Below are 26,369 nucleotides of genomic sequence, written 5' to 3'. Positions count from 1 at the left end.
GTAGTAAATAATTCATTATATGCCTGAGTCTCATATAGTCAGCTCAGATTCAGTAAGACTTTCACATTCTTTTTGTTCAGATCCCAGTGTGGGAGAAGTGCTAAGTTTTTATTTTGAGGCTACTTACTTTTTCAGGTGCTCTCAAGTATTCTTGCCATTTTACTTGGGGAGGAATAATAGGAATATAAAAAATGAGACTTTATCCCGGTAGCTTTGACAAATGTAACTTTGACCTACATTTTGCAGAAATGTTTACTGCAAATAAATAACTGAATCTTGTTTGAAATTTTGTTAGACTTTTCATGAAACATTGATTTTCAGATTTTATTGAGAGTGGTATAAATCGAAACTGGACCTCTGTTTAAGAGACTAACCAAGGAGTGTTACATTACTTTGACAACAGACACAAGACCAAAACTGCATGTTTTATAGAGAAGCCAGTAAAACCCTAGAAAGTAATCTATCTACAATCTAACAATATTAAAGTGATGCCCATGGAAGTATGGTTTCCATAGCTCTATACAAATAGAAAATGAGAATAACAAGTTTCTTAAAAAGTTGGGTCTAATGCTACCACATTAATGCAACATAAAGCACTTTTGTCATTCTTTTTTTCCCCTTTTCTCTGTGCAGTTATGTATATGTAATCTTTTTCAAATTTTATATTATAAAATCATTTCACCTAACTATTTTGAATAATTACAGCAAAACACTGTTTGTTTATAACAGAACTCTAGATGTAGAAACAAATAATAGTATTCTAAAGGACAGAACAGCAGTTCTTCGCCTAAAAGTTTAACAGTGAATTTATGGCTTTTATTAGTAAAAAGCCTGAAAATATTCATCATCTAATTTGTCTGTGCACTAAGTAGTAAAATCATATGTGGGCTTTTTTCACTTCTTTGTCAGATCCTAGAGGAATAAAATGTCCTCAGTTTGCCTAGAAGGAAATAAGAAAAGTATTTATAGTACTTAGGGGTTCCCCCCCAAGTTAGGTAAAGAAATGAGTTTAAAAATTTACCGTGATAAAAGTATGAACATTACCCTGACTCCATTTGGCCAACCAGAGAATATGAAGTTCTTAATACCATTAATTATAATTACTTTTAATAGAAATTCTCCATCTAAGTTTTATCCACACATCATGAGGATAGGCTTTAAGATCTTGATTTTTCTAGACTTATTTTTGAAAACAGAAGCAAGTGTAGGTTGGGAACTACTGCCAACAGTGTAACAGAATAATTGATGTAAATCTTTGCTGGGTTTTCCTTTTGTTGGTCACTACCATTACACATGGTCAGAGGCCAAATGCCCTAAATAATGTTGGCAGTACCTGACCCCTGAGGAGAATTAAGGCTGCTGCAGGGCTAGATACAAGTTCCATCTTGGAGCTCATTCCAAGGCAGTTCATACCAGGAACCTTACTCTTCTCATTTTGCCATTTTTTTCCATCAAATTTCCAAAGCATAAAAGCAGTATGTTCCAATTAGCTTCTTAAAATGTTCTCTAATCCCAATTCATTTAGTAGAAAACTGGAAGATAACTAAAGTTTTAAAGTGTTTCTAACTATGTTTTGTTTTGTTTTAAAGACAAAAGGACAGGATATTTTTCAGAGAAGTATACTTGGGCACATTCTACCAGAAGCAATGGTTTGTTACTTAGAAAATTACGAGCCTGAAAAGTTTTCTGAGATCTTTCTAGGAGAATTTGATACTCCAGAAGCAATCTGGAGCAGTGAAATGAGGTAAATAGCCAGTCGATTGTATTTTATACAGACTCTCAACCTTTTGCCTTCTGATTTGACTTCTGTGAAAAGATTTACTTTTAGTAGTTGCTTAATCTCAAGCTACAGTAGTCATTGGTGCCAAATCAAGTGACTTGTTCACAAGGCCCTCAGCTTTTTTCTTGTTCTAACGTGATGTGACAAAATTACTGTTACCTTAGTAGAGTTTTACATAAGGGTATGGAGCCTATTGCCACTGGACTTTCAGGCAATGAATTAATGTATATGTAAGGGACATATGGGGCTTAAATTAAGACACTTCTTCTGAGTATTTGGAAATAGAACTGTGTCCCATTTAAAAACTATGCCCACAAAAGTAGATCGGACTAGAGATACCTAGAGTCATTTTAATTAAATTGAAATTTAATTTAATTTCAATGTGTGCTAGCCAGCACACATTGACCGTAATCTGGAAGTTGCCAGAGGAATGCCATAGTAAAGTCCATTTTCCACCAAGAAAAAGGAGAGGCCCAGAAGCAGATATCAGTATCCATACAGGCTGTGTCTGGTAAAGACTTGGCAGTTCATGATTCCAGTGTCAAGTTTGCCTCTCTGGACAACCCCTCAGTCTTCCTAGCTGGATGGCAGTTGATTTTCTGAGTCAGTTACCCACTCTTTTTTTGGCTGGCCCACACTCACAGTGCTACCTGCTGGTCATCATTTGGCTTCTCTAATAGTTTGACCTATAGGCTTGACATGTACTAGTCACCAATTTGAATATATTCTGTATGACTGTCATATTTTTCACTGGGAACAAATGTATAGCAATATGAATAAGTTTATTATAATTATTCTGTGTAATATTTTTCTTCTGAGATTGGTTGGTATGAGTCCCTCATCTAAAGGATATAGCTTTGTGTATCCTGAGCCAATCCGGTTTCTGCTTAGCTGAGGGCCAGATCCTAGGTTGTGCTAATTTAACTAAAATAAAGCCCACAGAGTGAGCTTCTTTGGGGAGAGAGCTGACTTGATTCCATGTCTGTGCCCTCATGCATGCAGATTCCATACCTTTTGACCGTCTAATGACTGAATTTTCAGTAAGAAGGGTTGGTATTCTCAGTCTTTTTCTCTTTGGTCTTCTCTATAGGTAGTACTACAAACAAATTTATATCCATAGAGTGTTTGTACACAATAAATTTAGAACACTCTGAGTAACATTCTTAAGCTCTCATTTTAGGTCAATAACTGAATTACTCTGAAGAAGATCCATGTAATTATCTTGCATGATTTCCTGTCGTAAACTTTTCTTTAAAATACAAAATAAAATAGGGACTTCCCTGTTGTTCCTGTGGTTAAGGCTCCATGCTCCGAATCCAGAGGGCCCAGTTTCAATCCCTGGTCAGGGAACTAGGTCTCACATGTCTCTATTAAGATCTGGTACAACCAAGTAAGTAAATATTTTTTAAAATAAATAATTCCATCATAATGCTTGGAGACTTTTCTAATTGTAGGCGGCTCATGATAGAGAAGATTGCTGCCCATCTTGCTGATTTCACACCTCGTCTTCAGAGTAACACAAGAGCACTTTATCAATATTGTCCCATCCCAGTTATCAACTACCCACAACTAGAAAATGAACTATTTTGTAATATTTATTATCTCAAACAACTTTGTGATACACTCCGGTTTCCAGATTGGCCAATTAAAGACCCGGTAAGTCAGCAGATTAATTTGTGCCTTCTTAAATCATAAAAATAACCTCTAATCGCTTCTGGGTATTTCTTCTTTCTAAGAAGGATAATAGATTTCTTAAATAGTTCTTTTTACTTAAGCACTCTGTAATTTGAGTGTATTTGGGTAAATCCTAAGCTGAAAGACAGTTTTTTCAGGGAGCATAAAAGGACTTTACAATCTTGATCTTTTCTGACAAAAACAAACTCAATTTCATACATATAACAAAATTTGTTGAAGTTTCATCGCTAAGTTGTGTCTGACTCTTTTCAACTCCATGGCGCCTTGCAGCACACCAGGCTTCCCTCCCTTCACCCTCCTGGAGTTTGCTAAAACTCACATCCACTGAGTTGGTAATGCTATCCAACCATCTCATCCTCTGTTGCCCCCACTTCCTCATGCCCTGAGTTGTTCCCAGCATCGGGTCCTTTTTCATTGCATCAGCTGTTTGCCATCAGGTTATATTGGAGCTTCAGCTTCAGCATCAGTCCTTCCAATGGATATTTAAGGTTGATTTCCTTTAGGATTGACTGGCTTGATCTCCTTGCTCTCCAAAGGGCTCTCAAGAGTCTTCTCCAACACCACAATTCAGAAGCATCAGTTTTTTGGTGCTCAGCCTTCTTCATGGTCCAATTCTCACATTGTACATAACTGTTGGGAAAACCATATTTTTGACTGTCCGGACCTTTGTCAGCTAAGTTATGTCTCTGCTTTTAAATATGCTGTTTAGATGTGTCATAGCTTTCCTTCCAAGGAGCAAGCATCTTTTAATCTCATGCCTGTGGTCACTGTCCACAGTGATTTTGGAGCCCAGGAAAATAAAATCTGTCACTGCTTTTGCTCTTTCCCCTTCTTTTGCCATGAAGGGATGGGTCTGGATGCCATGGTCTTTGTTTTTTGAATGTTGGGTTTCAAGCTAGCTTTTTCACTCTCCCCTTTCACCCTCATCAGAAGGCTCTTTAGTTCCCTCTTTGCTTTCTGCCTTTAGAGTGGTATTATCCGCATATTTGAGGTTGTTGGTACTTCTCCCAGCAGTCTTGATTCTATCTTGTGCTTCATCCAGCCTGGCATTTTGCATGATGTACACTGCATAGAAGTCAAGTAAGCAGGATGACAGTATACAGCCTTGACGTACTCCTTTGCCAATTTTAAACCAGTCTATTGTTTCATGTCCAGTTCTAACTGTTGCTTCTCTACCTGCGTACAGTTTTCTCAGGAGACAAGGTGGTCTGGTAGTCCCATTTCTTAGGAATTTTCCACAGTTTCTTGTGATCCACATAGTTAGAGGCTTTAGTGTAGTCAATGAAGCAGAAGTAGGTGTGTTTCTGGAACTCCCTTGGTTTCTCCATGATCGAACAAATTCCTCTGCCTTTCCTAAACCCAGTTTGTATATTTGGAAAGTCTCAGTTCACATACTGCCTGAAGCCTCACTTGAAGAATTTTGAGCATAACCTTATTAGCAGGTGAAAGGAGTGCAGTTGTATGGTAGTTTGAACATTCTTTGACATTGCCCTTCTTTGGGATTGGAATGAAAACTGACCTTTTTCCAGTCCTGTGGCCACGCTTAGTTTTCTAAGTTTGCTGACATATTGAATTCAGCACTTTAACAGCATCATCTTTTAGGATTTAAAATAGCTCAGCTGGAATTCCATCTCTTCCACTAGCTTCATTTATAGTAGTGTTTCCTAAGGCCAACTTGACTTCATGCTCCAGGATGCCTGGCTCTAGGTGAGTGATCACACCATCATACTTATCTCGGTCATTAAGACCTTTTGTTGCATAGTTCTGTGTGTTCTTGCCACCTCTTCTTAATCTTCTCAATCTATTAAGAGATTATATAATTATATAATATACTAAGAGATTATGTAATTATATAATATAATTACATATTATAATAGCTTGGTGGGAGCTTGTCTTTATAAGAGATTGATTAAACTCACAGATGCTGAAGTTAGGCAGTCTGGGGTTGAGTTTGTTTGGTGATTAATAGCTCATCGGTCTAGGGTATGATTATCTGTTTGGGTGTGTAAGGTTCCGGTTTCTAATCCTGGACAAGCTCTTTGTGGGTCACCTATTTATGGGCTTCTCTGGTGGCTCAGATGGTAAAGCATCTGTCTACAATGCAGGAGACTCTGGTTCGATCCCTGGGTTGGGAAGATCTGCTGGAGAAGGAAATGGCAATCCACCCAGTACTATTGCCTGGAAAATCCCATGGACAGAGGAGCCTGGTAGGCTACAGTCCATGGGGTCGCAAAGAGTCAGACACGACTGAGCGACTTCACTTACTTACTAGGTGACTCAGAGGTAAAGAATCCGCCTGCTGTACAGGAGACATGGGTTTGATCCCTGGGTTGGGAAAATCCTTTAAAGAAGGAAATGGCAATCCACTCCAGTATTCGTGCCTGGGAAATCTCGTGGACAGAGGAACCTGATGGGCTATACAATCCATGGGGTTGTAGAAAGTTGGACATGACTTAGCAACTAAACAACAACAACATATTATTGAGCGTATTGCTTGGCTTCTCTAAATCTCAGGTATGATAATAGTGCTGTTACTACTAATAGCAGCTATTCCTGTGGTGGTTGGTAAGATTAACTGAGAGTTCAACTGAGAGTTCACATAAAAAACATAGCATTAATTCCTGGGACACTCTTATTTTTGCCCGTTCATTACTAATTCCTACATTTTCCATACTTTATTTAACAATTAAAAGGAGAGGCAAAAATTGGCAGAGAATTAAGATACCACTTTAAAAAAATAATAGCCCCATAACAAATACTTTGCTACTTAACATTTAACAATACTAGAAGGGAATTTTGGTTATTTGTATTTAGAGGGCTGTTCGTTGTTTAGCCTAAAATGTCAATTTAAGTAAATATAACACAGCAATTTCGTAACTTACAAATTATATTCTAAAATAGTTTTACTTTGCTGCTGCTGCTAAACATAAATTTTAATTCTGTCTTTAAGGTCAAGCTTCTAAAAGATACCCTTGATGCCTGGAAGAAGGAAGTAGAAAAGAAGCCACCTACAATGTCAATAGATGATGCTTATGAACTGCTTAATCTCCCTCAAGGACAGGGACCGTGAGTTATTTTCATTATCATCTTTCCCCTCTTCTTGCAATTTGTCTTATACCTGAGGAAGACATTTGATAGCAGTGTGTCTAGGATAGTAAATGACGTATAGGAAAGAATGCAGATTTATTAATTAATCAGTGAAGTTTTATAGTAGAATACATATGATAGAAAAAAAAAACATTTTAAGTGTAGGCTGAAAGTTAAAATTTTACCGACAAAGGTTCTGATAGTTGAAGCTATGGTTTTTCCAGTAGTCATGTATAGATGTGAGAGTTGGACCATAAAGAAAGCTGAGTGTCGAAAAATTGATGCTTTTGAACTGTGGTGTTGGAAAAGACTCTTGAGAGTCCCTTGGACAGCAAGGAGATCCAACCAGTCCATCCTAGAGGAAATCAGTCCTGAATATTCTTTTGAAGGACTGATGCCAAAGCTCCAATACTTTGGCCACCTGATACAAAGAACTGATTGATTAGAAAAGACCCCGATGTTGGGAAAGATTAAGGCAGGAGGAAAAGGGGATGACAGAGGATGAGATGGTTGGGTGGCATCATGGACTCAATGGGCATGAGTTTGAGCAAGCTCTGAGAGTTGGTGATGGACAGGGAAGCCTGGTGTGCTGCAGTCCATGGGAATGCAGAGTCAGACACGACTGAGTGACTGAACTGAACTGAAAGTTAAAATAACTTAGAATTATAGTTTGAAGTGACATTTTGAAAAGTTGGTTTAAAAATAATTCTTAGTTATTTGAACCCCAAATATGGTTTTGTAATTTGAAGTGAATATGGTAACCTTGTATAAATAATTTTTTATTTTTTAATGGTAAAGATAATACATAAGAATAATCTTTATCGATGACCCTACATATAGGGCAACAAACTACACAGATGTAAAGAACAGACTTTTGGACTCAGCAGAAGAAGAGGGTGGGATAATTTGAGAGAATAGCATTGAAACATATACATTACCATATGTAAAATAGATAACCAGTGAGAGTTTGATGCGTGAAGCAGGGCATCCAAAGCTGGTGCTCTGTGTAGACCTGGGGAGATAGGGTGAGGAGGAATTGTGAGGGAGTTTCAGGATGGAGGGGACACATGTATACCAATAGCTGATTCATAACAGAAACTATCACAATATTGTAATTATCCTTCAATTAAAATAGATAAATTTAAAAGATATTTTTTAAAAAAGAATAACCTTACTTAGTCTTACTGGTTTAATTAGGTGCCTAATATATGATCATACACAATAAAAGTAAGGTTCTTAAAATAATCATTTTAGATGATTGTGTAAACATTTTTCTTGCATGTTACTCAATTCATGAAACAGTTTTCCTATTTTGCAGGCATGATGAGAGCAAAATTAGAAAAGCTTACTTCAGACTTGCCCAGAAATATCATCCTGATAAGAATCCAGAAGGGAGGGTATGTACTGCCTTTGGAGTTAGGGCCTTGGGGTTGACTTGCTTTTGTTCTACTGCCATGTCAGGTAGAGAAAAGATATACTTATGCACCAGTGTCTGCCTCATAATATATGTCTAGTATATGTTAAATTAACTTCTGATCGACGTGCTGGTTTTTTGCATAAATGGTCATCTCTCATTTTATCAAAAGGATTGCTCTTTGACTAGTGTGTCTGTGCTCACTCATGTCTCACTCTTTGTGATCCCATGGACTATAGCCCACCAGGGTCCTCTGTCCATGGAATTTTACAGACAAGAATAAGTAATACTCTGCTGCTACTGCTACTGCTAAATCACTTCAGTCGTGTCTGACTCTGTGTGACCCCATAGACGGCAGCCCACCAGGCTCCCCCGTCCCTGGGATTCTCCAGGCAAAGACACTGGAGTGGGTTGCCATTTCCTTCTCCAGTGCATGAAAGTGAAAAGTAAAAGTGAAATCGCTCAGTCGTATCCGACTCTTAGCGACCTCATGGACTGCAGCCTACCAGGCTCCTCCGTCCATGGGATTTTCCAGGCAAGAGTACTGGAATGGGGTGCCATTGCCTTCTCCTAAGTAATACCCTAGCAGGTTGCCATTTCCTTCTCCAGTGGGTCTTCCTGACCTAGGGATCAAACCCACATTTCTTGGCTTCTCCTGCATTGGCAGGCGGGTTCTTTATCAGCTGCGCCACTGGGGAAGCACGACTAGTAACTTAAGGTTTTTCTTCTCTTTCCTTACCCATGTTTGTTTGAAAATTAATGAGCTGTCACATGAGTAATTGAAGACAGCCAAGAGATGGGTGAACTTAATTCATCTGTTGGTGAACCATTGCCACTCAGATTGCTTTGCATAATTTATTTCTTTCTAATAACATCCAACTTCTTATGACTGTTAATGAAAAAACAGAAAATTTGGTTCAGAGTTAAAGTCATCTGCTGCCAGTATTCCCTGATCTTGTCTTTTGCAGCTTCCTACTAAAATGCCAGTGGACACTCATAAAATCACATAAGGACCACTAAAACCAGTGCTCATAGTCTGTTGCTAGAAACTTCAGGTAGTTTCCCCTGATTCAAGCCTAGCGTTTTTTATTAGAGATAGGCAGTATTCCTGAGCAGGAAGATAGCATTGGAAAAAACATCACTTTTATGTACTTAAGGTGGTTTTAATCAAAAAACCTGGGACGTTTTTTGAGAAATTTAAAGCAGTTCAGATTTCTAGGAAAGAAAACAATCAATATAGGAAGAAATTTTGAAATCAGTATTAAATTTCTAGACTTAAACTACCAGATACTAAGTACTCTGTAAAACGACGATAGTAATAACAGTATTCTGCTGGCACAAAGATCAACATATAGATCAGGGAACATTATAAAATAGTAATTAAGAGCATGGATGTAGGAGTCAGACATGAATGTGAGTCTTAGCTCTGTCAGCAATGGGCTTTGTGACCTTAGGCAAGTTATGTAACATCTTCTTAAAAATGAGGTTAATAAGGGTACCTACCTTATATAGTGTTTTGAGAATTACGTGAAATAATGTATGTAAAGCATTTAGCAGGGTGCCTGCCACAGTGCTCAAAAAATAGTACCTCTTATAACTATTTTTATAATAATTCAGAAACTATATCTGGTGTGTATGAATTTAATATAACATAGGGTATAAGCCAGTGAAGAAATAATTTTCAATAAATGGTATTGAGATCATTGAATACCTTTTTTGGGGAAAAAAAAAAGTTGTTTCATCTGAAAAGTATGCCACCTAAATTCCAGTTGGAATGAATTCCGTAATATAAAAAACAGAAAAAATAATAACTAAAGTTACTAGTAAAATACAAACTAGCTGTGTTCTAAGTTGTGATTTTAGATGTTCTGAATTAAAGGTTGATTGTCTTTGGTTACATACAGGATATGTTTGAAAAGGTAAATAAAGCCTATGAATTTTTATGTACCAAATCCGCAAAAATTATGGATGGACCAGATCCAGAGAATATAATTTTAATTCTGAAAACTCAGAGCATTCTCTTCAATCGTCATAAAGAAGGTAAGACATATGTTACGATTTTTCCTCCAGTTCATTCTACCATGTTCCTCGTTTCTGCCTCTTCTTTCTTTTGAGGGGGGAGGTTAATATTTTTTTTATTATTATATTTTTAAATTTATTTTTAATTGGAGCATAATTGCTTTACAATGTTGTGTTGGTTTCTGCTGTACAACACTGTGAATCAGCCATAAGTATACGTATGTCCCCTCCCTCTTGAACCTTCCTCCTACGTATTTCTAATTATGCAGAAGACTCTTGGAATTCCATTTTAAATACAGTAAAAGAGTAGTTTTCTGTAGTTAGACCCAAAATGTTTGTTTCATACCTTCCAATTCTTGCCTATGTTTTTAGTAGTTTACATTCTCAATAAGATTTCATTGTTCCTTCTTAAAGGACATTTCTGTTCTGTGGAGGTACTTGATTAGTTTTGTCTTTAGCCATTTAATAATAAACATATTAAATGAGATCTAAAATGGACCTGGAAGTTAAGGATCACGTCTTTGGTAAGACTGCACCTATCCGTAAACCTCTAAAGGCTGAAAACATCTAGGGTGCCCTGTTTTTTAAAAAGCAACAGAGCTTCCTTGGTGGTCCAGTGGTTAAGAATCCGCCTTCCAATGCAAGGGACACTGGTCCGATCCTTTGTCTGGGAATGTTTCACATGCCTTGGAGCGACTGAGCCTGTGCACCACAGCTGCTGAGCCCGTGCTCTAGAGCCTGCAAGCTGCAGCTACTGAAGTCCTTGCACCTAGAGCCATGCTTCCGAACAGGAAAAGCCACCACAATGAGAAGCCGCACACTGCTTTTTGCAACTGGAGAAAGCCCGTGTGCAACAGAGAATACCCACCACAGCCAAAAAAATAAATAAATAAATCTTAAAAAAATAAAGGCAAGGGGGGACTTTTCAAATGATCATATATATCCCCTCACACTTCATTTTCTGTGGTAGCTGTCAAAATCCTCTGATCTTATGAAACACTTTGAAAATTTTATAAATGAAATAGGTGTGATTTTAGGGTACAGGTTATTGGGAATTTCCAGTGTTGTTTTCAGGGTGATTTGTGGTAGCTAAACAATAGCAGCCAGAAAGCTCAGAGCACATTGAAAATTTTTTAGACTTTGTTGGAGAAGTTGGATTTAGGTTCAGTATAACAGGTGTCCATTGGCTTGGAACTAAACTTGGCTTACACACTAAATGGGAAACCTATTTGCTCTGTAGGATGATGGGAGAAAAGAGAGAATAATGAGAGATGTGAAATAAATAGGAGTGTTGCTTAATTTAAGATAAGTAGGATTCCAGTTTTGGAGACGGCAATGGCAACCCACTCCAGTACTCTTGCCTGGACAATCCATGGAAGGAGGAGCCTGATAGGCTGCAGTCCATGGGGTCCCTGAGAGTTGGACACAACTGAGTGACTTCACTTTTGCTTTTCACTTGCATGCATTGGAGAAGGAAATGGCAACCCATTCCAGTGTTCTTGCCTGGAGAATCCCAGGGATTGGGGAGCCTGGTGGGCTGCCGTCTCTGGGGTCGCACAGAGTCGGACACGACTGAAGCGACCTAGCAGCAGCAGCAGTAGGATTCCAGTTTATTGGAGGGGACATCATGGGGATTGAGCAGCTTGGACATTAGAGCAGTGATTAAATTGATTCAGTTTTGCATATAAACTCAACAGAAAGCATTTGTAAAACATTTAGTTACATGACATCACTAAAGAGAATGAATCTAAAGAAGTCTTTTTCAAACCATTGGTTTGTTTTTTGGCTGATAACTATTTTAGCCACCATAGTGCAGCTGTAGCTCATTTTATGTATTATCAATATGAGAATTTTTTTTTACGCAGTCTTCTACTTTTCACAAATGGAGTTTATACTCAGTAAGTTCTGGGGTAGGGGGTCCTCTGATAAAACTTAACATTAATTCATTCACTCTCTTTCTTATGTATGTATGTGTTAGGACTACCAGGACCAGTTCCAAGGGGCTTTTTTTTTTTTAAGCTATCTTAAAAATGCATTAATTTAAAGTAGATTATTGGTCATCTCAAAAGGTAAAAGTTATAAAGATCACATGGACCGTACAGAAAGTAGATACTCTGCGAAGGATCAAAACCACTATACACAAAGTTTAGTTTTAATCTACCAGGAAATACTCTTTTTCTAGTAGAAACATTTTAGAGAGGTCAACCAAACAAGTTTGCTAGTAGAAAAGATCCAAGGGATTTGTACTCAGTTTAATTTCTTTATATAAACTAGAATTAGGAAACATTTAAGATGTTGACTGTTTTAATCTTTTTTTTGACAATGTAATTAAAAATTAACTTAAAACCATGATTATTTCAGATTTACAGCCTTATAAATATGCAGGATACCCTATGCTAATTAGGACTATAACAATGGAAACTTCAGATGACCTCCTTTTCTCAAAAGAATCACCATTGTTGCCTGCTGCTGCAGAGCTGGCTTTCCATACGGTTAACTGCTCAGCCCTCAATGCTGAAGAGCTTAGACGGGAGAATGGAATTGAGGTAATATGGAATGATCTTTGTCCTTGTCTTAAAGCTAGTTTAGGCAAACTGTCTCTTAGCAATAAAAAATTCACCAAGTACAAATACAGTTGATACAGTTTCTTTAATTTATTGCAACAGATAAGCATGTTCTTTATATTCTAATACCAAAATTAAAATAAATGGAGCCTTATTGCATAACATGAATTTGAGAATATTGGATTCAAAATTGGTGAACTTAATATTACTTGCAAAATAGTGTAGTAGGATGCTTTTAAAAAACTGCAGGGTTCTTTGTTTACTTATTTATTTAACAAATGTTAATTGAGCCAACACTTATTTGCCAAGTTTCTAATACTGGAAGGTTAATTAATGTTTTATTCCTAGCAGAAGAGGCTTTTCAAACTTCGAGAGTTAACGGCAGACTTCTTTCTCTGCAGGTGTTACAAGAGGCATTTAGTCGCTGTGTGGCTGTCTTGAATCGTTCTAGTAAACCAAGTGACATGTCAGTACAGGTAAGGCTGAAACACACTATTACGCTAGACTAGTAGTTCAGACGTTAGGTCTGTTTTAGAATCACTTTGAGGGCTCATTAAAACCTGGGTTGCTGAGGTCTGCCTCCCAGGTCCTCTGCCCAGAGTTTCTGATTCATAAAGTCTAGAGTAGGGGCCTGAGAATACGCTTTTCTAACAGAATTCCCAGATGATACTGATGCTGTTATTCTGTGTATCACACTTTAATAAGTACTGTGCTAAATCATATGTAATCTGTTGGTTTAATTTTGTTCCTTATAATAGAGAGTGATATAATGAATCCCATGTCCCCTTTACCCAGTTTCAAACATCTGTAATTTTTCCATTTTTGTTTCACTTATCTTCCATCCCCTTCCTTAATTCCTTCTTTACTTCCCACTCCCATACCTAGTGTTTTCATTTTCTTCTTTTCTGTTGAATTCTTTGGTAGAAGAACCATCAGGAACATTAAGATCACTGTAAAATGCATCTTTTTGACCTTTTGTATATGCCAGCAAAATTTAGAATATTAAACAATTCAGTATAGGCTTTTGAGTTTCATTTTTATTAATAAGTATAGTACATTATTAGAATTCAGGGCAAAAATACTTTAATCTAGAAGTTGGCAAATTTTTTTAATAAAGGGCTAGAGGGTGGTTATTTGAGACATTCAGGTTACGTGTAGTCTGTTGCATATTTTTTAAATTATTTATTTATTTTTGGTTGGACTGGGTCTTTGTTGCAGAGCACGGGCTTTCTCCTTGCGGAGAGTGGGGGCTTCTCTTTATCATGGTGCACAGGTTTTTAATTGCAGTGATTTCTCTCATTGCTGAGCACCAGTGCTAGGGTGCACGGGCTTTAGTAGTTGCTGCTGGAGGGCTCTAGAGCGCAGGCTTAGTAGTTGTGGCACATGGACTTTATTGCCCCATGGCATGTGGACTCTTTCTGGACCAGGGATCAAACCTGTGTTCCCTGCATTGGCAGATGGATTCTTGTCTGCTACCACCAGGGAAATCTTATTGCATGTTTTTATTTGTGACTTTTACAACTCTTTCCAAATGTAAAAGCTAAGGCTTCCTGGCCATACAAAAACAGATCATGGTTGACTTGGCCTATGGCTGTATAGTGGCCATGGTTTGCCAACCCTGCATCTATAGGGTATCTTAACCAGAAATACTGATAATTCAGTAGAAATATTCTGTTTAATTTTGGAGCGTCATATATATCATTAAACATTATTACGAATCTCTGCTGATTTGATTTCCACTGTCTTAAACATGAATGCACATGTGACCTTTTTTTACTCTGTTGTGTTATCTGCAGGTGTGTGGACACATAAGCAGATGCTATAGTGTGGCTGCTCAGTTTGAAGAATGCCGAGAGAAGATTACAGAAATGCCTGGCATCATCAGGGATCTCTGTCGGGTGCTCTACTTCGGCAAGGTAGACGTTACGTTTACTGCTTTCTGGATTCAATCAGCAATGAGTTTTCTCATCGAATAGCCAGTCCTCAATTTATAAATTAAGTTCTTTTCCTAAAATTATTTTCAAGTAAATGACATGGATCTCTAAAAACATTTTTCACTGAATCCTTGCCATAAATGATGACTTTGTTCCTGGGTTGGCCCACAAAGAATAAGACAAGAATGACATATTTAGATGGAAGTTGGTTTCCTCTGAACAGTTGAACAGAGGCAGGGAAGCAAGAGAGAAGACTAAACTAAATCAGTCTAATGAAAGTAAAGTGAAAGAAAGTGAAAGTGAAGTCGCTCAGTCGTGTCCAACTCTTTGCGACCCCGTGGACTGTAGCCTACCAGGCTCCTCTCTCCATGGGATTCTCCAGGCAAGAATAGTGGAGTGGGTTACCATTTCCTTTTCCAAGGCATCTTCCCAACCCAGTGATCGAACCCGAGTCTCCCACATTGTAGGCAGACACTTCAACCTCTGAGCCAAGAGTCAAGTCACCGCATGGTGAAAAGGTCATAGGGATCTGAGAGCTTGCTGTTTCTTCCCAGTCCAACACTGCTGAGGGAAGTTGACTATGGGTAATGTGATAAGTGACTGGAAAGGAAAGAGATTCTCTGGTGACTGAGCAGAGTGACAGTTGTGTTGGAATAGAATAGGACTAGGTTGCTGATCCTGGGCTAAGGTACCTAGAAATAAGGAATCTGATGAAAACATGTCCCCAACTATATTTACTTGACATACTTAGATGTGTCTAGTAAGAAAGAAATGCTGGTATAAAGAAGTCAATCTGTACACCTACACTAAAGGCTTCATTGATATACTTATGATCACTGGCACATGTATTGCTACTAATGCCTTATCACTGTTTTTAAAAATACAAGAAGTGAAACAAAACAGTATTCTCAAGTCTTTAACACTAATTGGCTTCAAAGATAGTAATTCTGGTACAAATCAAATCCACATTGAGGTATCACCTCACTTTGGTCAGAATGTCTATCAACAAAAAGTCTACAAATAATAAATGCTAGAGAGGATGTGGAGAAAGAGATCCCTTGTATACTGTTGTTGGGAATGTAAGTTGGTGTAGTACAGCCACTATGGAAAACAGCATGCTGCTGCTGCTGCTGCTAAGTCGCTTCAGTCATGTCCGACTGTGCGACCCCATAGACGGCAGCCCACCAGGCTCCCCCGTCCCTGGGATTCTCCAGGCAAGAACACTGGAGTGGGGTGCCATTTCCTTCTCCAATGCATGAAAGTGAAAAGTGAAAGTGAAGTCGCTCAGTCGTGTCCGACTCTTCGCGACCCCATGCACTGCAGCCCACCAGGATCCTCCATCCATGGGATTTTCCAGGCAAGAGTACTGGAGTGGGGTGCCATTGCCTTAGGTTCCCTAAAAAAACTAAAAATAGAGAAAGAATACTGAAGTGGGTAACCATTCCCTTCTCCATGGGATCTTCTTGACCCAGGGATCAAATCTGGGTTTCCTGCATTGCAGGCAGATTCTTGACTGCCTGAACCACCTGGGAAGCCCGAGAGCTACCATATGATGAAGCGATTCCACTCCTAGGTACATATCTGGAAAACTGAACACATTATTTGAAAAGATACATGCACCCAGTGTTCATAGCACTATTCATAATAGCCAAGGCATGAAAACAACCCAGGTGCTCATCAACAAATGGTTGGCTTAAGTTGATGTGTATACACACACACTGTATATACACACACAAATACACACACACAATGGGATGTTATTGAGCCATAAAAAAAGAATGAAATATTGCCATTTGCAGCAGTGTGAATGACCTAGAGAATATTATGCTTAATGTAACAAGTCAGACAAAGACAAGCACTGTGTGATATCACTTACATGTGGAATCTAAAAAACCATACAAATGAACATATATACAAAATAGAAACAGTCTCACAGACATAGAAAACAAACTTATGGTTACCAAAAAGAAAAGGAAGAGGGAGGCGAGGAAGGACAATGGGAGTGAATGAAAGGAAGAAAAATGGGATTAACAAATACAAACTGCTATATATAAAATGGGCTTCCCTGATAGCTCAGTTGGTAAAGAATCTGCCTACAGTGCAGGAGACCCTGGTTTGATTCCTAGGTCGGGAAGATCCTCTGGAGAAGGCTTAGGCTACCCACTCCATTATTCTTGGGCCTCCCTTATGGCTCAGCTGGTAAAGAACTCACCTACAATGTAAGAGACTTGGGTTCTATCCCTGGGTTGGGAAGATCCCCTGGAGAAGGGAAACGCTACCTACTCCAGTGTTCTGGCCTGGAGAATTCCATGGACTGTATAGTCCATGGGTCGCAAAGAGTCAGACATGACTGAGTGACTTTCACTTTCATTCATAAAATAGGAAGGATTTGTTATCCAATTGTATAACACAAAGACTTATACCCAATATCTTGTATCTTGTATTAACCTATCATGGAATATGATCTCCAAAAAAAATGAATCTCTGTGTTGTATACCTGAAACTAACACAATATTGTAAACAACCATGCTTCAGTTTTCAAATTAATTTTTTAAAATAGTAATTCTGTGTCTTGTCACATGGTTACTTTAATTTTAGGCTTTAAATGATACAGGACTCAGATATAAATCAGAATAGAAAATGTAAGAGGAGGTAAACACACATACAATAAGATAGTTAAGTAACTTCTCCTACATTCACAGTCTGTTTCTCTTGGGAGCTTTTTTAAAAAATCCATTATTTTTTTTTTTAATTCCATTATTTTTATTCTCAGGGTATTCCGAGAGTGGCTGCCCTTGGGGTAGAATGTGTTAGCTCTTTTGCTGTGGATTTCTGGCTACAGACACACCTATTACAAGCTGGAATTTTGTGGCATCTGCTTGGTTATCTCTTTAATTATGACTACACCCTGGAAGAGAGTGGTATTCAGAAAAGTGAAGAAACAAACCAGCAGGTAATGTGAACATTAACACTGAATTTGAGCCCAAAATGTAGATTACTGCAAAAGCAAAGTCCTAGCTATCCAGAGCCCTCAAGGCATAAACCATTTTTCAAGATTATTAAGCTTATTGTTCTTTAAGCCCCAAATCTATTTATCGTAACCACTTATCCCAGAAGTTTTCAAGACCATGGAATTTGCAATAGGTATACTGGGCATAACTTAATTTTTTCTTGATTACTCACAATCACCTTTATGATTGCAGAATTATGGTTGTATATCACAGGGAAGTGATAACAGTGCTGTTGAAGCTTATTTGCCTAAACACTTGAGAACTTACCTGATGGTTTTTTTTACAGATTTTTTTTTTATCTTACAGGTATTTTCTCCATCACTCCTTTCTTATTCATTATTCATATTGTGAATATGTGCCTCTAGTGATCAGATCTACTTAATCATCTCTTGTTCCCCATCCTATCCCCCAGGGTGCTGCTTCCAGTTATCAGCAAGTTACTATATTGGATACAAATGACTACATAGATCCTGATTGTCTTTCATATAAATAGAAGAATAAGCTGTAATGCATGAACATTTTTTAATCATTTTTTTATTTTAAATTCTTTATTTTTTAATTGAAGGATAATTGCTTTACAGAATTTTGTTATTTTCTGTCAAACATCAGCATGAATCAGCCATAGGTATACATATGCCCCCTCCCTCTTGAACCTCTCTCCCATGTCCCTCCCCACCCTACCCCCTAGGTTGGTATAGAGCTCTTGTTTGAGTTGCCTGAGACATACAGCAAATTCCCATTAGCTATCTATATTACATATGGTAATGTAAGTTTCCATGTTATTCTCTCCATACATCTCACCCTCTCCTGCCCTCTTTCTGTGTCTGTAAGTCTGTTCTTTATGTCTGTAAGTCTGTTCTTTATGTCTGTTTCTTCACTACTGCCCTGCAAATAAATTCTTTGGTACAATCTTTTAAAATTCCTTATATTTGCATTAGTATATGGTATTTATCTTTCTCTTTCTGACTTACTTCACTCTGTATAATAGGCTATAGGTTCATCCACCACATTAGAACTGACTCAAATGTGTTCCTTTTTATGGCTGAGTAATATTCCATTGTGTATATGTACATAACTTCTTTATCCATTTATCTGTCAATGGACATCTAGGTTGCTTCCATGCTCTAGCTATTGTAAATAGTGCTGCGGTGAACATGGGGGTACATGTGTCTTTTGCAGTTTTGGTTTTCTCAGGGTATATGCCTAGGAGTGGGATTGCTGAGTCATATGGTGATTTTATTCCTGGTTTTTTAAGGAATCTCCATACCATCTTCCATAGTGGCTGTATCAATTTACATTCCTTCAACAGCACAAGAGTGTTCCCTTTTCTCTACACCTTCTCTAGCTGATGATGGCCTTTCTCACCAATGTGAGGTGATATCTCATTGTAGTTTTGATTTGCACTTCTCTAATGATGAGCAGTGTTGAGCATCTTTTCATGTATTTGTTAGCCATCTGTATGTCTTCTTTGGAGAAATTTCTGTTTAGGTCTTTTCTCCTGCATTTTGATTGGGTTGTTTTTTTTTCAGGCCTTGAGTTATACGAGCTGCTTCTATATTTTGGAAATTAATCCTTTGTCCATTGTTTAATTTGCTGTTGTTTTCTCCCATTCTGAGGGTTGTCTTTTCACCTTATTTATAGTTTCCTTTGCTGTGCAAAAGCTTTTAAGTTTAATCAGGTCCCACTTGTTTATTTTTGTTTTTATTTCTCTAAGACAGGGCTTACAGAGGATTTTGCTTTGATTTGTATCATCGAGTGTTGTGGCTGTGTTTTCCTCTAAGAGTTTTATAGTTTCTGGTCTTACATTTAGGTCTTTAATCCATTTGAGTTTATCTTTGTGTACGGTATTAGGAAAGTGTTCTAATTTCATTTTTTTACATGCAGCTGTCCAGTTTTCCCAGAACCAATTATAGAAGAGGCTATCTTTCCCCTGTGTATATTCTTGACTCCTTTGTCAAAAATAAGGTACCCATATGTATGTGGGTTTATTTCTGGGCTTTCTATCTTGTTCCATTGGTCTATATTTCTGTTTTTGTGCCAGTATCATACTTTTTTGATGACTCTGGCTTTGTAGAATAGTCTGAAGTCAGGAAGGTTGATTCCTTCAGCTCCGTTCTTCTTTCTCAAGACTGCTTTGGCTGTTCGGCGTCTTTTGCATTTCCATATGAATTGTGAGATCTTTTTTGTTCTAGTTCTATGAAAAATGCCATTGGTAATTTGATAGGGATCACATTGAATCTGTAGATTGTGTTTGGTAGTATAGTCATTTTCACAATGTTGATTCCTCCACCCTAGTAACATAGAATATCTCTCCATCTGTTTATGTCATCTTTGATTTCTTTCATCAGTGTCTTATAGTTTTCTGTATGCAGTTTTTTTTGTCTCCTTAGCTAGTTGTATTCCTAAATATTTTGTTCTTTCAGTTGCAATCATGAATGGGGTTGATTTCTTAATTTCTCTTTCTGATTTTTCATTGTTAGTATATAGGAATGCAAGTGATTTCTGTGTATTGATTTTCTGTCCTGTGACTTTGCTAAATTCACTGATTAGCTCTAGTAATTTTCTGATAGTATCTTTAAGGTTTTCTGTGTACAGTATCATGTCATCTGCAAACAGTGAGAGCTTTGCTTTTCTTTTCCAATCTGGATTCCTTTTATTTCTTTTTCTTCTCTGATTTCTGTAGCTAGGACTTCCAAAGCTATGTTGAATCCTAGGGGTGAGAGTGGACACCCCTGTCTTATTCCTCATCTTAGGGGAAATGGTTGCAGTTTTTCACCATTGCGAATAATATTCGTTGTGGGCTTATCATATATGGCCTTTACTATGTTGAGGTAGGTTCCTTTTGTGCCCATTTTTTGAAGAGTTTCAATCATAAAAGCGTGCTGAATTTTGTCAAAGGCTTTTCCCACATCTTGAAATTATCATATGTTTATCTTTCAATTGGTTTATATGGTGTATCACATTGATTGATTTGCCTATATTGAAGATTCCTTCCATCCCTGGAATAAACTCAACTTTATCATGGTGTGTTAGCTTTTTAATGTTTTGTTGAAATCTGTTTGCTAGAATTTTGTTGAGGATTTTAACATCTATGTTTATCAGTGATATTGGCCTGTAGCTTTCTTTTTTGTGTGTTGTCTTTGTCTGGTTTTGTTATCAGGGTGTTGGTGGCCTCATAGAATGGGTTTGGAAGTGTTTCTTTCTCTGCAACTTTTTGAAGAACTTTTAGAAGGATAGGCATTAGCTCTTCTCTAAATGTTTGATAGAATTCATTTGTGAAGCCATCTGATCCTGGGCTTTTGTTTTTTGGGAGATTATTGATCACAGTTTTTATTTCAGTGCTTGTAATTGGGTTTTTCATAATTTCTATTTCTTCCTGGTTCAGTCTTGGAAGATTGAACTTTTCTAAGAATCTGTCCATTTCTTGCAGTTTATCCATTTTATTGCCATATAGTTGTTCATAATAGTCTTATAATCCTTTATATGTCTGCACTGTCTGTTGTAACCTCTCCTTTTTCATTTCTAATTTTGTTGATTTGACTCTTCTCTTTTTTTCTTGAGTCTGGCTAAAGGTTTGTCAATTTTGTTTATCTTCTCAAAGAACCATCTTTTAGTTTTATTAATCTTTACTATTGTTTCTTTCATTTCTTTTTCATTTATTTCTGCTCTGATCTTTATGATTTCTTTCCTTCTGCTAATTTTGGGTTTTTTTTAATTCTTTTTCCAGTTGTTTTAGGTGTAAAGTTAGGTTGTCTGATTTTCTCTTGTTCCTTGAGGTAGGATTTTATTGCTATAAACGTCCCTCTTAGAGCTGCTTTTGCTGCATCCCATAGATTTTGAGTTGTGTTTTCCTTGTCATTTGTTTTTAGGAATTTTTTGATTTGCCTTTTGATTTCTTCAGTAACCAGTTTGTTACTTAGAAATGTACTGTTTAATCTCCATATGTTTGTGTTTTTTACATTTTTTTTCTTATAATTGATGTCTCGTCTCATAGCATTGTGGTCAGAGAAGATGCTTGACACAATGTCAATTTTCTTAAATTTACTGAGGTTAGATTTATGACCCAAGATGTGGTGTATCCTGGAGAATGGAATGTTCCATGTGCACTTGAGAAGGAGGTGTATTCTTCTGTATTTGGATGGAGTGTCCTGAAGATATCAATGAGATCCATCTTGTCTAATGTGTCATTTAAGACTTGTATTTCCTTACTCATTTTCTGTTTTCATGATCTGTCCACTGGTGTAAGTGGGGTGTTAAAGTTGCCTCCTATTATTGTGTTACTGTCAATTTCTCCTTTTATGTCTGTTAGTGTTTGTTTTATGTGCTGAGGTGCTCCTGTGTTGGTTGTATAGATGTTTGCAGTTGTTATGTCTTCCTCTTGTACTGATTGCTTGATCATTAGGTAGTGTTCTTCCTTATCTCTTGTAATATTCTTTATTTTAAGGTCTACTTAGTCTAATATGAGGATTGCTACTCCAGCTTTCTTTTGGTTTACATTGGCATGGAATATATTTTTCCACCCTCTCAGTTTCAGTCATTATATGTATCTTTAGATCTGAAGTGGATTTCTTCTAGACAGCATATATATGAGTCTTGTTTTTGTATCCATTCAGCTGTCTGTGTCTTTTGGTTGCAGCATTTAATGCATTTATTTTTAAGGTAATTATTGATATATATGATCCTATAGCCATTTTCTTGGAGAAGGCAATGGCATCCCACTCCAGTACTCTTGCCTGGAAAATCCCACAGACAGAGGAGCCTGGTAGGCTGCAGTCCATGGGGTCGCTAAGAGTTGGACACAATTGAGTGACTTCCCTTTCACTTTTCACTTCATGCATTGGAGAAGGAAATGGCAACCCACTCCAGTGTTCTTGCCTGGAGAATCCCAGGGACGGCAGAGCCTGGTGGGCTGCCGTCTATGGGGTCGCACAGAGTCGGACATGACTGAAGCGACTTAGAAGCAGCAGCCATTTTCTTAATTGTTTGGGTTTTTTGTTTGTTTGTTTGTTTGTTTTAGATCTTTTTCTTCTTTTGTATTTCCTAACTATATAAGTCCCTTTAACATTTGTTTTCAAGCTGGTTTGGTGGTACTCAATTCTCTTGACTTTTACTTTTCATAAACTCTTGACATTAGTATTGGGGACTTCAGTACCTTTTTTGTTTCTCTTTCTTTGCTTTCTCTTCCTTAATATGTTCCATGCTGTTTTGATTCCATAAATGTACTATTGCCTGGTAAGAGATCTATTTTAATAAATGTGTTAATTTTTTTGCAACAGGAAGTAGCCAACAGCCTTGCCAAACTGAGTGTCCGAGCTCTAAGTCGCCTTGGAGGTTATCTGCCTGAAGAACAAACAACACCAGAAAATCCAACCATAAGGAAAAGTTTAGCTGGCATGCTGACCCCCTATGTTGCTAGAAAACTTGCTGTGATTAGTGCTACTGAGGTATGTGCTTCAGAGCTAGCCTGGGTTTTGATAAATATTGCAAGATCCTTTACATAATAGAGGAATATAACAATGTTGATTGCTCTCAGAAACCTAAAAATTGAAAATGCTCACACGCTTGTTCTCTCAACTGAGAAATTTGGTTATTGTGTCTTGGTGCTGAGGATAGCGGCTCTATACATCTGGGGTTAATAACTCCCTTTTATCCTCAAGCACAAAGCTCAGAAAATGTAAAGTGTAAAAACTTCTAATTAAAACATTTTGGGAATTCCCTGATGGTCCAGTTGTTAGGATTTGGATTCAAGTCAAGGGCCTGGATTCAGTCCCTGGTTGAGGAAATAAAATCCTGCAAGCCGTGAGACACGCACCCCCACTCTCTGTCCCCACAAAAAAACATTTAAAGGAGAGTTAAGTGTGTATGTGTATACTTAAATTGAGTAGAGCGACACAAAGGGAAAACACTCTAGATGGCTAAGCAAGCATAAGCTTATGTCTGCAGAACTACTTAATGCAGCCTTGAATCAGGGTTTGGCTGAGAAAACTGGAACTGAATCTCTGCCCATAAATTCTACTTCCCTTTTTAGGAGTATGCTTCATAAAGACTTAGATTTTGTTTTCAAATAAAAAGTCATGTGGTATTCTTTTTAAGCTTATATTTACTGTTTATATTTACTTTAATAAAATATTGTGTGTGATTTTCACCAAAGCAAAGCAAATGTTAAGAATGAGATATAAAAACAGACTCAAATTTGAATTGCAGTTTCACCACTTAAAAGTGAGACCTGGAACAAATAATTTGATCTTTCTCAGAGAAGTCTTGATTTTTCTCAGCTGCAGTATGGTAAACATTATATTTTCAAACTTGTTAAAATTATTCAAGCCCATTGTACTTAAGGTTCCTGTTACAGAGCTTGGTGAGTCATAGACAATTTAAATGAATGATAACTTCAATATTTTTTCTAAATATTATAAAACAGTAATATTCTGTCTTCTAGATTTTGAAGATGCTTAACAGTAACACAGAGAGCCCCTATTTGATATGGAACAATTCTACAAGAGCAGAACTACTTGAATTTCTTGAATCTCAACAGGAAAGCATGATTAAAAAAGTAAGTTAATAATTTCTTGCATCCTCCCACCTTCCGGTGGAGAAGGTAGTAAGTCATGAAAAAATCAAGACAGAGAGTAGAATGGGAGATAAGGAGTTGGCCTGAATAATACATAACTAGACGGTTGAATCTTGATGGTTTAGAAGACATTTATGTTTGTGAGTTTGGACTTCATTAAGGAGTAACCATCACTGAGAGTCCTGGATTGTGCAAAATTTGGCTTACCACTCATTTCATGATAGTCACTCAGAGCTCTTCATTGATAGAAGTTTTGAGAATTGCAGAGCTAGGAAGAACCAGTCTCAGATTTCTACATATCATCTGTTTTTTTACCAGAAGAGAGAGAATATCATTCTTTCTTCGTTTAGCCCTTTACAGTTTATTCCTGCTTCCCTCCTAGCTCAGTTGGTAAAGAATCTGCCTGCAGTATAGGAGACCCAGGTTTGAGTCCTGTGTCGGGAAGATCCCCTGGAGAGGGAAATGGTGATCCACTCCAGTATTCTTGCCTGGAGAATCCCATGGACAGAGGAGCATTCACTTTTCTTTGCAATTTATTATACACTTTTATATATTATTTCAGTCCAACCTAAATTTTATGTAATTTCAATCTTCTTGGGGCTATTTTTTTCCCAGTTCCTTACCTGTTTTCCTATCTTTTTCTTTGTCCTTAAATAGAAATCAACTGATATATTACCTTGCTTTTTTAATTCAGAGACCCTGTTTTCCTGCACTTTATCATTTAATGTATTACTTTTTAAAGCCAGTTCAGACATGTTCATCTCTTAATTCTATCACCCTATATCTGACCAGGCCAAATGTCTGCTGAGAGGAGAGCCACGTGTCATACTTGCATAAACACTAGGTCTAAGATACTTTATTGGCTGACTTCAGTCATCTTTTGAAATTTTAAAATGAGTTTCAATTTTGGTCTAAAAAATAAAATAACTCTCTGCCTATAAATAACATAACTCTTTTAGAGGCTTCCCTGATGGCTTAGCAGGTAAAGAATCTGCCTGCAATACAGGAGATACAGGTTTGATCCCTGGGTTAGAATAATCCCCTGGAGGAGGAAATGACAGCCCATTCCAGTATTTTTGCCTGAAAAATCCCATGGACAGAAGAGCCTGGCGGGTTACACTACAAAGGGTCACAAAGAGTCGGACATGACTAAGTGACTAACACACGTTCACGCACGCATGCCTTTTCCAGAGGCCATATTACTAATTATAAATGTTAAAATTGCATTAAGTGCTGTGATGTGTATCCCACCACATTTTTCTCCCATGGAAAAATGAATGGATCTTTGAAGTTATTTTTCTGATAAGTTATTAAACTGAATATGGATAGATTTATAAACTACACACTAATGATTCTGATTTATATCTAACAATTAGTTTTCTTTTTTTTAAAGGGTGACTGTGACAAAACTTATGGATCAGAATTTGTCTACAGTGATCATGCCAAAGAACTTATTGTAGGGGAGATTTTTGTTAGGGTCTATAATGAAGTCCCTACTTTCCCACTTGAGGTAAGCTCTCTACTTTTGATTTTGTCTGTAACTTTTGATCATTTGTTATTAAAAGCTACTGGTTTATTCACACTATATATATGGAAATAATACCTGTTTTTTGCCAAATATTTTATACTAACTTGGGTATGTGATAGGGTGACCATGGATAACTTACGAGACTTTTTGTTTTGAATGTTGGGGAATTTAATGGATTCATGAATAAGAATTTATTCCTTTCCCAGCTATTTCTTATATTTCATGCATAATGCTTCTCCACTGTATCCTGTATATATGCCTGCAGCTCTGCAGTCTCTTGTGGAACTGTAAGGCCTTTTACATACTCACTCTATCATGTTAAATATCAGACCACAAGACAGTAGTCTATCTCTGGCCAGTTTTTAAAATTAAGAAAATAGAAGGGGAGAGCAAAGAGAATTTTTAGAAGATGACTGGGTCACATCAGGTCATTTCTTGTGATGACCCCTAATCACTTCCAGAAGCAAATAATCTTTTCTTTCCTTAGTTCTTGGGGATCACATAGGGAAGTTTTGTTATAGTTTTTTTTGGAGGGGGTGATAAAGATTTGGTGGTTGATTGGTTTGTAAGGAAGAAAGAAGTGAGGCTCTGTTTTAGAGTTTGCTCTTGGAAAAAGGAATTTACTAACCTGTGATGTATGTTATTTATCACAGAATAATATATAAAAATAGCTGCTAAGAAGAATGAGTTTAGTGATTTGTGAAGTCTCTTTGAAAACTTCTTTTTGAATTTATAATCTAACATATATAATTTTTAAATGTAAAAA

At 37.3% G+C, this 26,369-nt stretch overlaps 1 protein-coding gene across 3 annotated transcripts in view; it reads left to right on the top strand.

The window, feature by feature from the left end:
- The window catches only part of DNAJC13 (DnaJ heat shock protein family (Hsp40) member C13), a 163,847-nt gene that overhangs the window by 107,902 nt on the left and 29,576 nt on the right, over window positions 1-26,369 (top strand). For all 3 annotated transcript variants that reach the window (XM_005201940.5, NM_001113745.3, XM_059890073.1), the window contains 12 exons: window positions 1,590-1,744; window positions 3,235-3,436; window positions 6,426-6,541; window positions 7,881-7,959; window positions 9,881-10,016; window positions 12,357-12,541; window positions 12,961-13,035; window positions 14,356-14,475; window positions 17,267-17,446; window positions 22,781-22,948; window positions 23,944-24,057; window positions 25,469-25,585. In XM_005201940.5, coding sequence (XP_005201997.2) covers window positions 1,590-1,744; window positions 3,235-3,436; window positions 6,426-6,541; window positions 7,881-7,959; window positions 9,881-10,016; window positions 12,357-12,541; window positions 12,961-13,035; window positions 14,356-14,475; window positions 17,267-17,446; window positions 22,781-22,948; window positions 23,944-24,057; window positions 25,469-25,585 — 1,647 coding nt within the window. The remainder of the gene's footprint in view (window positions 1-1,589; window positions 1,745-3,234; window positions 3,437-6,425; window positions 6,542-7,880; window positions 7,960-9,880; window positions 10,017-12,356; window positions 12,542-12,960; window positions 13,036-14,355; window positions 14,476-17,266; window positions 17,447-22,780; window positions 22,949-23,943; window positions 24,058-25,468; window positions 25,586-26,369) is intronic.

This window comes from Bos taurus, chromosome 1, assembly GCF_002263795.3.
Source record: "Bos taurus isolate L1 Dominette 01449 registration number 42190680 breed Hereford chromosome 1, ARS-UCD2.0, whole genome shotgun sequence".
Lineage (NCBI taxonomy): Eukaryota > Metazoa > Chordata > Mammalia > Artiodactyla > Bovidae > Bos > Bos taurus.
This window is presented reverse-complemented; position numbering and strand designations above follow the sequence as displayed.